General features: G+C 41.9%; 1 protein-coding gene across 1 annotated transcript in view; it reads left to right on the top strand.

Annotated features, from left to right (window-relative positions):
• The window catches only part of LOC138326504 (transcription initiation factor TFIID subunit 2-like), a 43,333-nt gene that overhangs the window by 10,124 nt on the left and 17,924 nt on the right, over positions 1-15,285 (top strand). The window contains exons 17-20 of the mRNA XM_069272603.1: positions 1,702-1,767; positions 2,952-3,075; positions 14,273-14,358; positions 14,925-15,041. Coding sequence (XP_069128704.1) covers positions 1,702-1,767; positions 2,952-3,075; positions 14,273-14,358; positions 14,925-15,041 — 393 coding nt within the window. The remainder of the gene's footprint in view (positions 1-1,701; positions 1,768-2,951; positions 3,076-14,272; positions 14,359-14,924; positions 15,042-15,285) is intronic.

The following is a 15,285-nucleotide window of genomic DNA, read 5'->3' as shown; positions in this document are numbered from 1 at the left end:
TGGCTGACCCCCGGGGGGCCTGAGGGGCAGGGTCAAAAGGGTTCAATTTGGCTATTTCCATATAAACGACTTCTTCTCTGAAACTAAGCATGGTATAGCACCCATAATGCAATAGTAGCATCTTTATAGGGTGGGGATTCAAAATTGTGCAAATGATGGGGCTGACCCCCAGGGGGCCTGAGGGGCGGGGTTGAAAGTGGCCAATTTGGCTATTTCCATATAAACGACTTCTTCTCTGAAAATAAGCACGGTATAGCACCCATAATACAATGGTAGTATCCTTATAGTGTGTGGGAATTCAAAATTGTGCAAATGATAGGGCTGACCCCCCGGGGGCCTGAGGGGCGGGGTCAAAAGTGGTCAATTTCCATATAAATGACTTTTTCTCTGCAACTTAACATGGGATTACGCTCATAATGCAATGGTTACATCCTTATAGGGTTTGGATTCAAAATTTTGCAAATGATGGGGCTGACCCCCCGGGGCCTGAAGGGTGGGGTCAAAAGGGGTCAATTTAGCTATTTCCATATAAACGACTTCTTCTCTGCAACTAAGAATGGAAGAGCACTTATAATGCAATGGTAGCATCCTTATAGGGTTGGGATTTGAAATTGTACAAATGATAGGGCTGACCCCGGGGGCCTTAGACGGCAATAGATGCGAGGTCAAAAGGTCAATTAGGCTACTATTTGCATATAAATTACTTTGACTCTGAACCTATGTATTGGATAGCATATTTGTATGGTATCAATAGCATCATTGTATGGTTGTGATTCAAAATTAAACTTTGGGAGTCAATTTTGCTTATTTTTCTAATTGTCTGAGTCTTGTGATAATTACTAACAAAAAACCAGGTGAGCGATACAGGCCCTCTGGGCCTCTTGTTACTAAATGTATTTTTTTTTGACCAGGGTCCACTCACAGTGACCATTCAAGAACTGGACGGGTCATTTAACCACACATTTAAGATAGAAGAGAACAAAACCAAGTTTGATATCACTTGTCACTCCAAGAGTAGAAGGTAGATAAGTTGGTCATGAGCGAGCGCTTTCATTTTCATAAAGAGGGTTAGAGTTAGGGTAACTCTACATTTTTATCAATGGCAGATGGAGAAATAAAGAAAATGTCATCGAAAATCCATACTTCTCCAAATTGTTTTGTACTTACTTATCAATTTTCTTTTGCAGCTATTAAATTTAGTGATGTCTAATTGATGAAGATGTTATTTCATGGAGATAAATTTTCATAAATTTACTTGATCACAGAATTTGTGAAAGTAAATCGCACGCAAAAGAAAATTGGTTTGCAGTAACTTTTGTACTTCAATTTTTGAAATCATTATGAAAGCCTAACTTTCACAATATCTTCATTAGATACCCCTGATAAATTAAATGTAACACCGCTAATTAAGGAATCATTATCTCATTATCACAAATATACAGTATACATGTTAAAGTAATATTGATGATACAAAGATAAGTTGAAACTGTAAGAAACAATTATGTGAACATCCATAGATAACTACATGATTGATAGGGAAGGTCTGTACTTATTTTTAAAAGTACATTCTTTATTTGTTGACAATTTTTAATACACATTCTATACGGTATGTACATAAATATTATATAAAACCTTATTTAAATGTCAATAAAATGAGCTAAAAGTGATTGTAAGTGATGAGGCAGTGCTGTTTGATTTTAGGAACAAGAAGAAGAAGATTCCTCTGATGACTGCTGAGGAGGTGGATATGGACCTCAGTGCTATGGAGTAAGTGTTCTAGGATTGACAGGCTACTTATGCAGTGGACTTACAATAGTCCAGACGTCGATAGTCAGGAAAAAATCACATTCTAGATTGAAATATCAGGAACAGATTTTATCATATAGACTAAGTAAACAGATTGTGACAGATTGGAAAATTTGCTCTCTAGATGAATTAAGTTGGGGACACAAGTTTCGGATAATCAGGGGAACACAGCATACTCTCCATGCTTGCTGAATCATGGGTTCTATACTATACCCCAAGTTACAGGCATTACATACATTACGGTAGGATTTGTATTTTTCTGATGTTAAACAACATATTTATTGGGCTTCTATCTGAAATATAGTCATAAGTACCATGAGTATGGCATGACATGTTTATGGAAAATTTTCACAATTTGACTGATTGATGTATTGTCTTTTCTTTGTAGCGCTGATTCTCCAGTTTTGTGGCTGAGGATTGATGTATTGTCATTTCTTTGTAGCGCCGATTCTCCAGTTTTGTGGCTGAGGATTGATGTATTGTCATTTCTTTGTAGCGCCGATTCTCCAGTTTTGTGGCTGAGGATTGATGTATTGTCTTTTCTTTGTAGCGCTGATTCTCCTGTTTTGTGGCTGAGGATTGATGTATTGTCTTTTCTTTGTAGCGCCAATTCTCCAGTTTCTGTGGCTGAGGATTGATGTATTGTCTTTTCTTTGTAGCGCTGATTCTCCAGTTTTGTGGCTGAGGATTGATGTATTGTCATTTCTTTGTAGCGCCGATTCTCCAGTTTTGTGGCTGAGGATTGATGTATTGTCATTTCTTTGTAGCGCCGATTCTCCAGTTTTGTGGCTGAGGATTGATGTATTGTCTTTTCTTTGTAGCACCGATTCTCCAGTTTTGTGGCTGAGGATTGATGTATTGTCATTTCTTTGTAGCACCGATTCTCCAGTTTTGTGGCTGAGGATTGATGTTTTGTCATTTCTTTGTAGCGCCGATTCTCCAGTTTTGTGGCTGAGGATTGATGTATTGTCATTTCTTTGTAGCGCTGATTCTCCAGTTTTGTGGCTGAGGATTGATGTATTGTCATTTCTTTGTAGCGCCGATTCTCCAGTTTTGTGGCTGAGGATTGATGTATTGTCTTTTCTTTGTAGCGCTGATTCTCCAGTTTTGTGGCTGAGGATTGATGTATTGTCTTTTCTTTGTAGCGCTGATTCTCCAGTTTTGTGGCTGAGGATTGATCCTGACATGCACCTCCTGAGTCAAGTAACTTGGGAAAACAGCTCGACTTCATGTGGCCAGTACCAACTCAATGTTTTGAGAGAACGTGGGGCCAGAAGGAGTAGAATATTTGATTGCTACACTCTTCAATATTATTATCATTTTACTGAAATTCCATAAAGCTCTAGCTATAGGCTTGATGTTTGAAGGCCAACACATAGAAACTGTCTTGGTACTAGTAATAGGTGGGTGTGGATTTTTTCTGAAATTTTACAAGAATTCCTTGGACATTAACAATGGTTTTTTATTGGAATTTCGCAATAGACTTAACTGAAACATAATTAGAGGTGCTGTAAACATAGTATTAGAGAACTATCCTACAGCTGTATAAATCTTTATTTACACCAGGCGATCACAGCATTAGAGAATTCCTACAGCTGTATATATGTTTATTGACACCAGGCAATCATAGCATTAGAGAACTATCCTACAGATGTACTTGTTTATTATGTTTATTTTACTCCAGGCTGATCACAGCATTAGAGAACACTATCCTACAGAGCTGTATTATATGTTTATTTACTCCAGGCGAGATCATGATGCATTAGAGAACTATCCTCTACAGCTTGTATATTATGTTTATTTACACCAGGTGATCATAGCATTAGAGAACTATCCCTCCTACAGCTGTATATATGTTTATTACTCCAGGCGATCATGGCATTAGAGAACGGTATCCACCACAGCTGTTATATATGTTTATTTACACCAGGCAATCATAGCATTAGAGAACTATCCTACAGCTGTATATATGTTTATTTACACCAGGCGGGCATCAACAGCATTAGAGAGAACTATCCTACAGGCTGTATATTTGTTTTATTTACACCAGGCAATCACTAGCATTAGAGAACTATCCTACAGCTGTATATATGTTTATTTACACCCAGGCGATCACAGCATTAGAGAAACTTTCCTACAGCTGTATATATGTTTATTCTACACCATGGCGATCATTTAGCATTAGAGAAAATGTATCCTAAAGCTGTATATATCATGACCTCTAGGCCAGGCATAGATCTTAGCTATTATTAGAAATATTTCCCACAGAGCTTGTATATTATGTTATATTTACAGTCACAGGCACATTCATCATGGACATTAGAGATACTTTCCTACAGCTGTGTATATATGTTTATTTTACATCAGGCGATCATAGCATTAGAGAACTATCCCACAAGCTGTATATTATGTTTATTGACTACCAGGACATTCATAGGCATTAGAGAGAACTATCCTCACTTAGCAGTTATATATGTTTATTTTACACCAGGCAATACAATAGCATTTAGGAATAACTATACTAACAGGCTGTTATTTATGTTTATTTTACACCAGGCATTGTATACAGCATTAGAGAACTATCCCCACAAGACGTGTATTCATTATGTTTATTTACACCAGGCGAACATAGCATAAGAGAACTAATCCTACAGCTGTATTATATTTTTATTTACACCAGGTGCCCAATCATAGCATTAGAGAAACTATCCTACAGCTGTATAATATCGTTTATTTACACCAGGTGATCATGGCTTTAGAGAACTATACCTATAGGCTGTCTATATTTGTTTATTTATCATCAGGCAATTTCATAGCATTAGAGAGAAACTATCCCACGGCTGTATATATGTTTATTTACACCAGGACAATTCATTGCATTAGAGAACTATCCCACAGCTGTGCTGTATATATGTTTATTTACACCAGGGCCGATCATAGCATTAGAGAACGAATACTTATATTATCATTTACACGAGCTGCATTAGAGAACTATATGTTTATATTACACTCAGCGATCATAGCATTAGAGAACTTATCCTACACCTGTTTATATGTTTATATTACCACCAGGCAATCATGGCATTAGTGACCTATCCCACAGATGTATATAATGTTTTATTTACACCTGGCAAATCATTAGCATTCTAGTGAACGAGATACTATCCTTACAGCTGTATATGATGTTTATTTACACCAGGCGGAATCATGGCCATTTAGAGAACTAATCCCACAGCTTGTATATATGTTTATTTTCACCCAGCGCATATCTAGCATTTAGAGAAAACTATTCCACGGCTGGTAATTTTGTTTTCTTTTCACCAGGCCATTCACTGTGCAATATGAGAACAATCCTACAGCTGTATATATGTTTATTTACTCGAGGCAATCACAGGCATTATGAGAGACTATCCCACAGCTGTATAATATGTTTATTTACACCAGGCATATCATTGCATTAGAGGAATTATCCTACAGCTGCTTGTATACTATGTTTATATACTCTAGGCGCATTCCTAGCATTTGAGAACTATCCCACGGCATGTAATATATAGTTTATTTACACCAGGCAATCATAGCATTTTGAGAATTATCCTACAGCTGTATATATGTATATATTACACCAGGCAATCATAGCATTAGAGATACACTATCCTACAGCTGTATATATGTTTATTTACACCCAGGCGATCACAGCAGTATTATCACAGAGAACATAGGGGGGGGGGGGGAGGGGGCCTACAGAGAATTATCCTGTGCTGTATTATGTTTATTTACACCAGAACATTAGCATTATCGATAGCATGTTTATTTCTCCAGGCAATATAGAATTAGAGAAACCTACTGCAAAGCTGTATATCTGTTTGATTTACAACTAGGCTAGCATCATTATCGTTCAGCTGTTTATAGTCTTATTTTACAACTTGCAATCCCAGCAATTAGCCCCACAGCTGTACAATATGTTTATTTAACCAGGCAATCACAGCTTTTTAGTGAATATATCCAACAGCTGTATATATGTTTATTTACACCAGGCGATCATAGCATTAGAGAACTATCCCACAGCTGTATTATGTCTATTACACCAGGACTTCATGGCTTTTTTTGTTTTTTTAGGGGGGGGAGAACTATGTACAGCCTGTATTTATGTTTATATAAACCAACGTCAATCAGAGCATTAGAGAACTATCCTACAGCTGTTTTATATTGTTTATTTACCTCACCATGGCGTTATCATGGCATTAGAGAACTTATCATACTGCTGAATATCATGTTTATTAACCCCAGTCTCGTCCTAGCATTACGCGTACTATACTGCGCAGCTGTATATATGTTTATTTCACCAGGCAATCATTGCATTCAGAGATACTATCCCCACTAGCTGTATATATGTTTATTTACACCAGGTCCGATCATAGCTTTTAGAGTAACTATCCGACTGCTGTATATATGTTCTATTAGAACACAGGTGATCAATTAAGTGTACCTCCTAGAGAGACTATCCCACAGCTGTATATAGTGTTTATTTACACAGGGCAATCATATAGCATTTATGTGAACTATCCCACAGCGCTGTATATATGTTTCTTTTACACCAGGCATGATCTAGCATTAGAGAACTATCCCACAGCTGTATATATGTTTATTTAACACCAGGCAATCATAGCATTAGAGTATATATCTACTAGCTGAATTTATGTTTATTTACACCTGGCACGTATCATAGCATTTAGAGAACTATCCACACGGCTGTATATATGTTTATTTACACCAGGCAATCATAGCATTAGAGAACTATCCCACAGCTGTATATATGTTTATTTACACCAGGCGATCATAGCATTAGAGAACTATCCTATCCCACAGCTGTATATATGTTTATTTTATTTACACCTGGAGGCAATCAGGCAATCATAGCATCATAGCATTAGAGAACTATCCTACAGCTGTATATATGTTTATTTACACCAGGCAATCATAGCATTAGAGAACTATCCTACAGCTGTATATATGTTTATTTACACCAGGCAATCATAGCATTAGAGAACTATCCCACAGCTGTATATATGTTTATTTACACCAGGCAATCATAGCATTAGAGAACTATCCCACAGCTGTATATATGTTTATTTACACCAGGCGATCATAGCATTAGAGAACTATCCTACAGCTGTATATATAGTTTTATTTAATTTACACATTCAGTTCAAAATCACAGCATTTAGAGAACATTATCCTATCCTACAGCTGTATATATGTTTATTTACACCAGGCAATCATAGCATTAGAGAACTATCCCACAGCTGTATATATGTTTATTTACACCAGGCAATCATAGCATTAGAGAACTATCCTACAGCTGTATATATGTTTATTTACACCAGGCAATCATAGCATTAGAGAACTATCCCACAGCTGTATATATATGTTTATTAACCAGGTCACCAGGCATTGGACAGCATCAAGTTATAGCATTAGAGAACCTCACTTTATCCCACAGCTGTATATATGGAAGAGTTTATTTATAATTCATGTCTCCAGGCAATCCTGGTTATAGCATTTATTAGTGGGGTAGGAGAGAACTATCCCTAATCAGCTGTATATATTTTTATTTACACCAGGTTCATCATTGCATTAGAGAACTATCCACAGCTGTATATATGTTTATTTATATAAGTGGGGTTGACATGGAAGTTAGCATTAAGAACTATCCCACAGCTGTATATATTTTATTTATCACCTGAGGCAATATATTGAATACATTCCAGGGGCATTAAGTTAGCCTTAATTTATCCCACAGTTTCTGTCACGTTTCAGTCCTGCTTGGATATATGGAAGTTTAAGGGGCTTTAGGGCTTAATCCATCAGTTCTGTCTCATAAGCATTAGAGATATATCCTGGGGAGCTGTATATTAGTTTATTCCATCAGTTCAAAGTTTGGAGCCTGGGAGGGATGGGGGACGTTTAGCCTTAATCCCAATCAGTTCTGTCTCGTTCAGTCCTGGTTGGAATATAAGTGGAAGTGGGGAGGGGTGATATAGGGAAGTTAGCCTTTGGAATCCATCAGTTCTGTCTGTTCAGTCCCAGGTTGGATTAGGGAAGTGGGGCAGGGGTGAGGAAGTTAGCCTGTTCTTTCAGGATATATAAGTGGGGAGGGACGGGGGAAGTTGCCGTTATCCCATCAGTTTCTGTCTCGGTTCAGTCTCCTGGTTGGGATTGGATTTGGGATAACATGGAAGTGGTGGGAGTAGGGGCAGAGGGGGGTGAAGGGGGATGGAAAAGGTGAGTTTAGACTTACTTAATCCTAATCAATAATCTGCTCTTCTGTACAGAATTCATTCTTGGTTGTTTTGGATTATATAGAAAGGGGGAAAGGGTCGTGGGGAAGCTAGCCTAGACGCGAGGGATCGGGGGGGGGGCAGAAGGGGCGGACGGTGGGCGGTGTGGGGGGAGGAAGGAAAGCAGGTAAACGTTTGCCTTTAATCCAATCCAGTTTTTTTTTCAGTCTCGTTCAGTACCTGGTGGGTATAGTAGAAGCGAGGGGGAGGCGAAGGAGGAGCGGTGCGGTAAGGAATAGGGGCCTTAGGGGCGGGGAGGGCTGGAGCGCAAAGGGGCGATAAATGGAAGTGTGGGAGGGGCTGGGGGAAGAGTTACGCTGTAATCCCATCAGTCAGTCATGGTTCTGTCCCTTAATCCCATCAGTTCTTCTCGGTTCAGTCCTGGTTGGATATATAGAAGTGGGGACGGGAGTTGGTCGTTGGTAGTATAGCCTTTAATCCCATCAGTTCTGTCTTGTTTCGGTCCTGTTTGGACTACATGGAAGTGGGAGAGGGGTGATGGGAAGTTTTGCCTTAATTCTCATTCAGTTCTGTCTCGTTCAGTCCTGGTTGGATATATAGAAAGTGTGGGGGGCTAGGGAAGGTGTTGGAATGGAAAATGTTAGACTTAAATACCAATCAGTTCTGTCTCGTTGTTTTCAAGACCTCGCGTATGGAATAAATGGGATGGAAGCGGGGAGGGACTGGGCAGAAGGGAGCCTGAGGCCCATGAGGGAGGTCTCGATCAGTCCTGGGTCGATTAGATGGAAAATGGAAAGAGGTTTGAATGGAAGTGTTAGCCTTTTAATTCCCATTCAGTTCTGTCTCGTTCACTGGTCCTGGTTGGAAATTTATGGGGTAAGTGGGGACACGGGACGGGGGAAGTTCTGGACATAAACAACGGGTCGAGTAACAGTTAGCTTTAATCCCATCAAGAGGGGAATCGTTCAGAAAGGGAAAATAGCACAGGAAGAGGAAAGGTGGAAAGGAAGTTTGCACTTTTTAATCCCATCTGTTCTTGTCTTGATTCGGACCTGGTTTTGGAATTATTTGAAAGTGGGGAGGGGAGGGGGGGGGCAGAGTGGGAAGAGATTGGAGCCACTTATATCCAATCAGTTCTGTCTCGTTCAGTCACTGGTTAGGATATATAGAAGTGGGGAGGGTGGGGACGGTGGCAAGTTCAGCCTCTAACACAATCAGTTCTGTCTAGTTCAGTCCTGCTTGGATATTTGGACTGAGTGGGGAGGGCGCGATTGAATTTAGCCTTTATAATCCATCAGTTCTGTCTCATTCAGTCCTGCTGGAAATATATGGATGTGGGGGAAGGGACGGGGGGGAAGTTAGACCTTAACTACCATCAGTTCTGTCTTTGGTTTCCTGGTTGGCATTATATAGAGTGGTCGATAAGCGGCCGATGGAAAAGTTAGCCTTAATCCATCATGTTGTGTCTTGTATCGAGTTTCAGTCTGGTTTGGAAACATGGGAAGAAGTGGGGGAGAGGGGGTGATTGGGGAAGTTAGCATAATTCAAAAATCAGTTCATGTTCTAGATTTTCAGTCCTTGTTTTAGCTGTATGGAACTGGGTCGCTCGATATGCGGGGGGAAACAGTGGGCCTTAATCGGGGGGGTTCTGACTGGTTCAGTCATGGTTTTGGTTACATGGAGGTGAGAAAAGAGCTATGGAATGTTAGCCTGATTCCATCATCAGTTCTGTCTCATTATCAGTCCCCTAGGCTTGGATTTACCATGGATGGAAAGTGGCGGAGAGCGGAAGGGGCGGGGGAATGCGGGAAGTTAATGGGGAATGTGGGAAGTTCACGTTCAGCCCTGGTTGGATCCCTAGAACGCGGGAGAGGGGTTTTTTCTGTCCTGGTTTTGGATTTATCAGGTTCTGCAGAAGAAGTCGGGGACCTGGTTAGATATATGAGAAGTGGGGGAGGCGAGATGGGAAGTTAGCCTTAATCCCATCAGTTCTGTCTCGTTCAGTCCTGGTTAGATATATGGAAGTGGGGGAGGGGTGATGGAATGTTAGCCTTTAATCCCATCAGTTCTGTCTCGTTCAGACCTGGTTGGATATATGGAAGTGGGGAGGGGCGATGGAAGTTAGCCTTAATCCCATCAGTTCTGTCTCGTTCAGTCCTACTTGGATATATGGAAGTGGGGAGGGGCGGGGAAGTTAGCTTTAATCCCATCAGTTCTGTCTCGTTCAGACCTGGTTGGATATATGGAAGTGGGGAGGGGCGATGGAAGTTAGCCTTAATCCCATCAGTTCTGTCTCTCGTTCAGTCCTACTTGGATATATGGAAGTGGGGAGGGGCGGGGGAAGTTAGCCTTTTAATCCCATCAGTTCTGTCTCGTTCAGTCCTGGTTGGATATATAGGAAGTGGGGAGGGTGATGGAAGTTAGCCTTAATCCCATCAGTTCTGTCTTGTTCAAGGTCCTGTTTGGATACATGGAAGTGGGGAGGGGGCGATGGAAGTTAGCCTTAATCCCAATCAGTTCTGTCTCGTTCAGTCCTGGTTGGATATATGGAAGTGGGGAGGGGCGGGGGAAGTTAGCCTTAATCCCATCAGTTCTGTCTCGTTCATCCTGGTTGGATACATGGAAGTGGGGAGGGGGGGAAGTTAGCGGGTCTCGTTCATCCTGTCTGGATATACATGAGTGGGGAGGGGTTGGAAAGTTTAGCCTTAATCCCGTCAGTTTCTGTCTCGTTCAGTCCTACTTGGATATATGGAAGTGGGGAGGGGCGGGGGAAGTTAGCCTTAATCCCATCAGTTCTGTCTCGTTCAGTCCTGCTTGGATACATGGAAGTGGGGAGGGACGGGGGAAGTTAGCCTTAATCCCATCAGTTCTGTCTCGTTCAGTCCTGGTTGGATATATAGAAGCGGGGAGGGGTGATGGAAGTTAGCCTTAATCCCATCAGTTCTGTCTCGTTCAGTCCTGGTTGGATATATGGAAGTGGGGAGGGGCGATGGGAAGTTAGCCTTAATCCCATCAGTTCTGTCTCGTTCAGTCCTGGTTAGATATATGGAAGTGGGGAGGGGTGATGGAAGTTAGCCTTAATCCCATCAGTTCTGTCTCGTTCAGACCTGGTTGGATATATGGAAGTGGGGAGGGGCGATGGAAGTTAGCCTTAATCCCATCAGTTCTGTCTCGTTCAGTCCTGGTTGGATACATGGAAGTGGGGAGGGTGATGGAAGTTTAGCCTTAATCCCATCAGTTCTGTCTCGTTCGGTCCTGGTTTGGATACATGGAAGTGGGGAGGGGTGATGGAAGTTAGCCTTAATCCCATTCAGTTCTGTCTCGTTCAGTCCTACTTGGATATATGGAAGTTGGGGAGGGGGCGGGGGAAGTTAGCTTTAATCCCATCAGTTCTGTCTCGTTCAGACCTGGTTGGATATATGGAAGTGGGGAGGGGCGATGGAAGTTAGCCTTAATCCCATCAGTTCTGTCTCGTTCAGTCCTACTTGGATATATGGAAGTGGGGAGGGGCGGGGGAAGTTAGCTTTAATCCCATCAGTTCTGTCTCGTTCAGTCCTGGTTGGATATATAGAAGTGGGGAGGGGTGATGGAAGTTAGCCTTAATCCCATCAGTTCTGTCTTGTTCAGTCCTGTTTGGATACATAGAAGTGTGGGGAGGGGTGATGGAAAGTTAGCCTTAATCCCATCAGTTCTGTCTTCGTTTCAGTCCTGCTTGGATACATGGAAGTGGGGAGGGGGGGAAGTTAGCCTTAATCCCATCAGTTCTGTCTCGTTCAGTCCTACTGGTTGGATATATGGAAGTGGGGAGGGGCGGGGGAAGTTAGCCTTAATCCCATCAGTTCTGTCTCGTTCAGTCCTGCTTGGATACATGGAAGTGGGGAGGGACGGGGGAAAGTTAGCCTTAATCCCGTCAGTTCTGTCTCGTTCAGTCCTGGTTGGATATATGGAAGTGTGGAGGAGGGCGGGGAAGTTAGCCTTAATCCCATCAGTTCTGTCTCGTTCAGTCCTGCTTGGATACATGGAAGTGGGGAGGGGGGGGGAAGTTAGCCTTAATCCAATCAGTTCTGTCTCGTTCAGTCCTACTTGGATATATGGAAGTGTGGAGCTCGAAGGGCAGGGAAAAGTTTGCCTTAATCCCGTCAGTTCTGTCTCGTTCAGTCCTGCTTGGATATATGGAAGTGGGGAAGGGGCAGGGGGAAATTAGCCTTAATCCCATCAGTTCTGTCTCGTTCAGTCCTGGTTGGATATATGGAAGTGGGGAGGGACGGGGGAAGTTAGCCTTAATCCCAATCAGTTCTGTCTCGTTCAGTCCTACTTGGATATATGGAAGTGGGGAAGGGCCGAGAAAATTTGCCTTAATCCCATCAGTTCTGTCTCGTTCAGTCCTGGTTGGATACATGGAAGTGGGGAGGGGCGGGGGAAGTTAGCCTTAATCCATCAGTTCTGTCTCGTTCAGTCCTACTTGGATATATGGAAGTGGGGAAGGGCAGGGAAAATTTGCCTTAATGCCGTCAGTTCTGTCTCGTTCAGTCCTGCTTGGATATATATAGAAGTGGGGAGGGGCGGGGGAAGTTAGCCTTAATCCCATCAGTTCTGTCTCGTTCAGTCCTGCTTGGATATATGGAAGTGGGGAAGGGCGGGTTGGGAAATTTAGCCTTAATCCCATCAGTTCTGTCTCGTTCAGTCCTGCTTGGATATATGGAAGTGGGAAGGGCAGGGGAAAATTTGCCTTAATGCCGTCAGTTCTGTCTCGTTCAGTCCTTCTTGGATATATGGAAGTGGGGAAGGGCGTGGAAAATTTGCCTTAATCCCATCAGTTCTGTCTCGTTCAGTCCTTCTTGGATATATAGAAGTGGGGAAGGGCGTGGAAGTTTTGCCTTAATCCCATCAGTTCTGTCTCGTTCAGTCCTACTTGGATATTATGGAAGTGGGGAGGGACGGGGGAAGTTAGCCTTAATCCCATCAGTTCTGTCTCATTCAGTCCTACTTGGATATATGGAAGTGGGGAGGGACGGGGAAGTTAGCCTTAATCCCATCAGTTCTGTCTCGTTCAGTCCTACTTGGATATATGGAAGTGGGGAGGGACGGGGGAAGTTAGCCTTAATCCCATCAGTTCTGTCTCATTCAGTCCTACTTGGATATATGGAAGTGGGGAGGGACGGGGGAAAATTAGCCTTAATCCCATCAGTTCTGTCTCATTCAGTCCTACTTGGATATATGGAAGTGGGGAGGGGCGGGGAAAATTAGCCTTAATCCCATCAGTTCTGTCTTGTTCAGTTCTGCTTTGATATATGGAAGTGGGGAGGGGCGGGGAAGTTAGCCTTAATCCCATCAGTTCTGTCTCGTTCAGTCCTGCTTGGATATATGGAAGTGGGGAGGGGCGGGGAAAATTAGCCTTAATCCCATCAGTTCTGTCTCGTTCGTCCTACTTGGATATATGGAAGTGGGGAGGGACGGGGGAAGTTAGCCTTAATCCCATCAGTTCTGTCTCATTCAGTCCTACTTGGATATATGGAAGTGGGGAGGGGCGGGGAAAAATTAGCCTTAATCCCATCAGTTCTGTCTTGTTCAGTTCCTGGTTTGGATTTATAGAAGCGGGGAGGGGTTGGTTGATGGAAAGTTGGGTATGGAAAAGTTAGGGCCTTAATCCAATCAGTTCTGTTCTCGTTTTTCAGACTGGGTGGATAATATATGGGGGGAAAACGTTGGGTAGCGGCGATGGAAGTTAGGCCTTACTTAATTCCCATATTCCAGTTCTCTGTCTCGTTCGGTCCTTCATAGATATATAGGAAGTGGGGAGGGGGTGCATGGAAGTTTAGCCCTTTAATCCTATAAGTTCTGTTTTAATTTTAAGATTTGTTTCAGACCTGGTTGGAATATATGAAAGTATTGGGTAAGGGGCGGAATGGTTAAAAGTGGAAGGAAAGGGTTAGCTTTCATGTTCCTCAGTTCAATATCGTTATCAGTCAAGTTTTGGAAATAATGATAAGAGTGATTTCATGTTATTAAATATTTAATATGTAAAATTTTGCCGTAAGTGATTAACACGTTTGGATACCGATTACATTTTAATGTCATTTCTGAACTGTGTCATCAAAATTGAATGTTTGCCTTTTTACACCAATTTTGTGTTTGTGTACTATTACTGTAAGTGTTTTGTGTTACAGTACTCAGACAACTATTACCGAGCTGCCCTTATTGACTCGCTAGCCGCCACCCTCACTCCTGCTGTTACTATCATGACTGGGCTCGGGTAGGTGATCAAATCATAGGTATAGTACAACTTGTCAACCCTGTTTCTTGTCTAATCTGAATCCTGCCTATTCCAGCACAATTGTTTGGTATTTTCCTTCTTGATCATTAGTAATTAAAACCTCTATAATATGGAAACCTGTCTATACCGACTAATCATGCTGGTCTTGGTGACATTTGGTTAAGACAAGTTTCACTGTATTATTTGCCGCTTTAAGAAAGAAGTTTCAACTGATCTTGGTTGTAGCATTATAATTGATTTTGGAGAAGTCAGACTTTTTAGAAAAAAATGTAGAAACCCACTCCGGCATTGGTTTATGTAATGGATTATCTTTTAATCTAATTCACTTGTAATGATACCAATTAATTTTACCAGTAATGCATTGCCTCATATTTAATTAGAAACATGAATATGTTGATAAGTCATAAGATTTCATTTAACTTGAATTGTGTGATTTTGTCCCATTTATTTAGTAAGCCAATAGATATGAAAATACAAGTAAAAGTATATTATATGAAAAGAAATGTATTCTGTGAAACAGTCTACAATGACCACTTGTCTTTCAGAGATGGTCCCACGATGGATAGCCTAACATCGGAAACCAAACAGATACTAGAGGAGATCACCCGATGTCTTAACTTAGACAAGTTACTACCCTGTTACCACCATACCGTCACTGTCAGGTGAGACTGTCACTGTAAGGGGAGACTGTCACTGTCAGGTGAGACCGTCACTGTCGGGTGAGACCGTCACTGTCGGGTGACACTGTCAGGTGAGACCATCACTGTCAGGTGAGACTGTCACTGTCAGGTGAGACCGTCAGTGTCAGGCGAGACCGTAACTGTCGGGTGACACTGTCAGGTGAGACCATCACTGTCAGGTGAGACTGTCACTGTCAGGTGAGACTGTCGCTTTCAGGTGAGAGGG

This window comes from Argopecten irradians, chromosome 6 (genome assembly GCF_041381155.1).
Source record: "Argopecten irradians isolate NY chromosome 6, Ai_NY, whole genome shotgun sequence".
NCBI classification, from domain to species: domain Eukaryota; kingdom Metazoa; phylum Mollusca; class Bivalvia; order Pectinida; family Pectinidae; genus Argopecten; species Argopecten irradians.
This window is presented reverse-complemented; position numbering and strand designations above follow the sequence as displayed.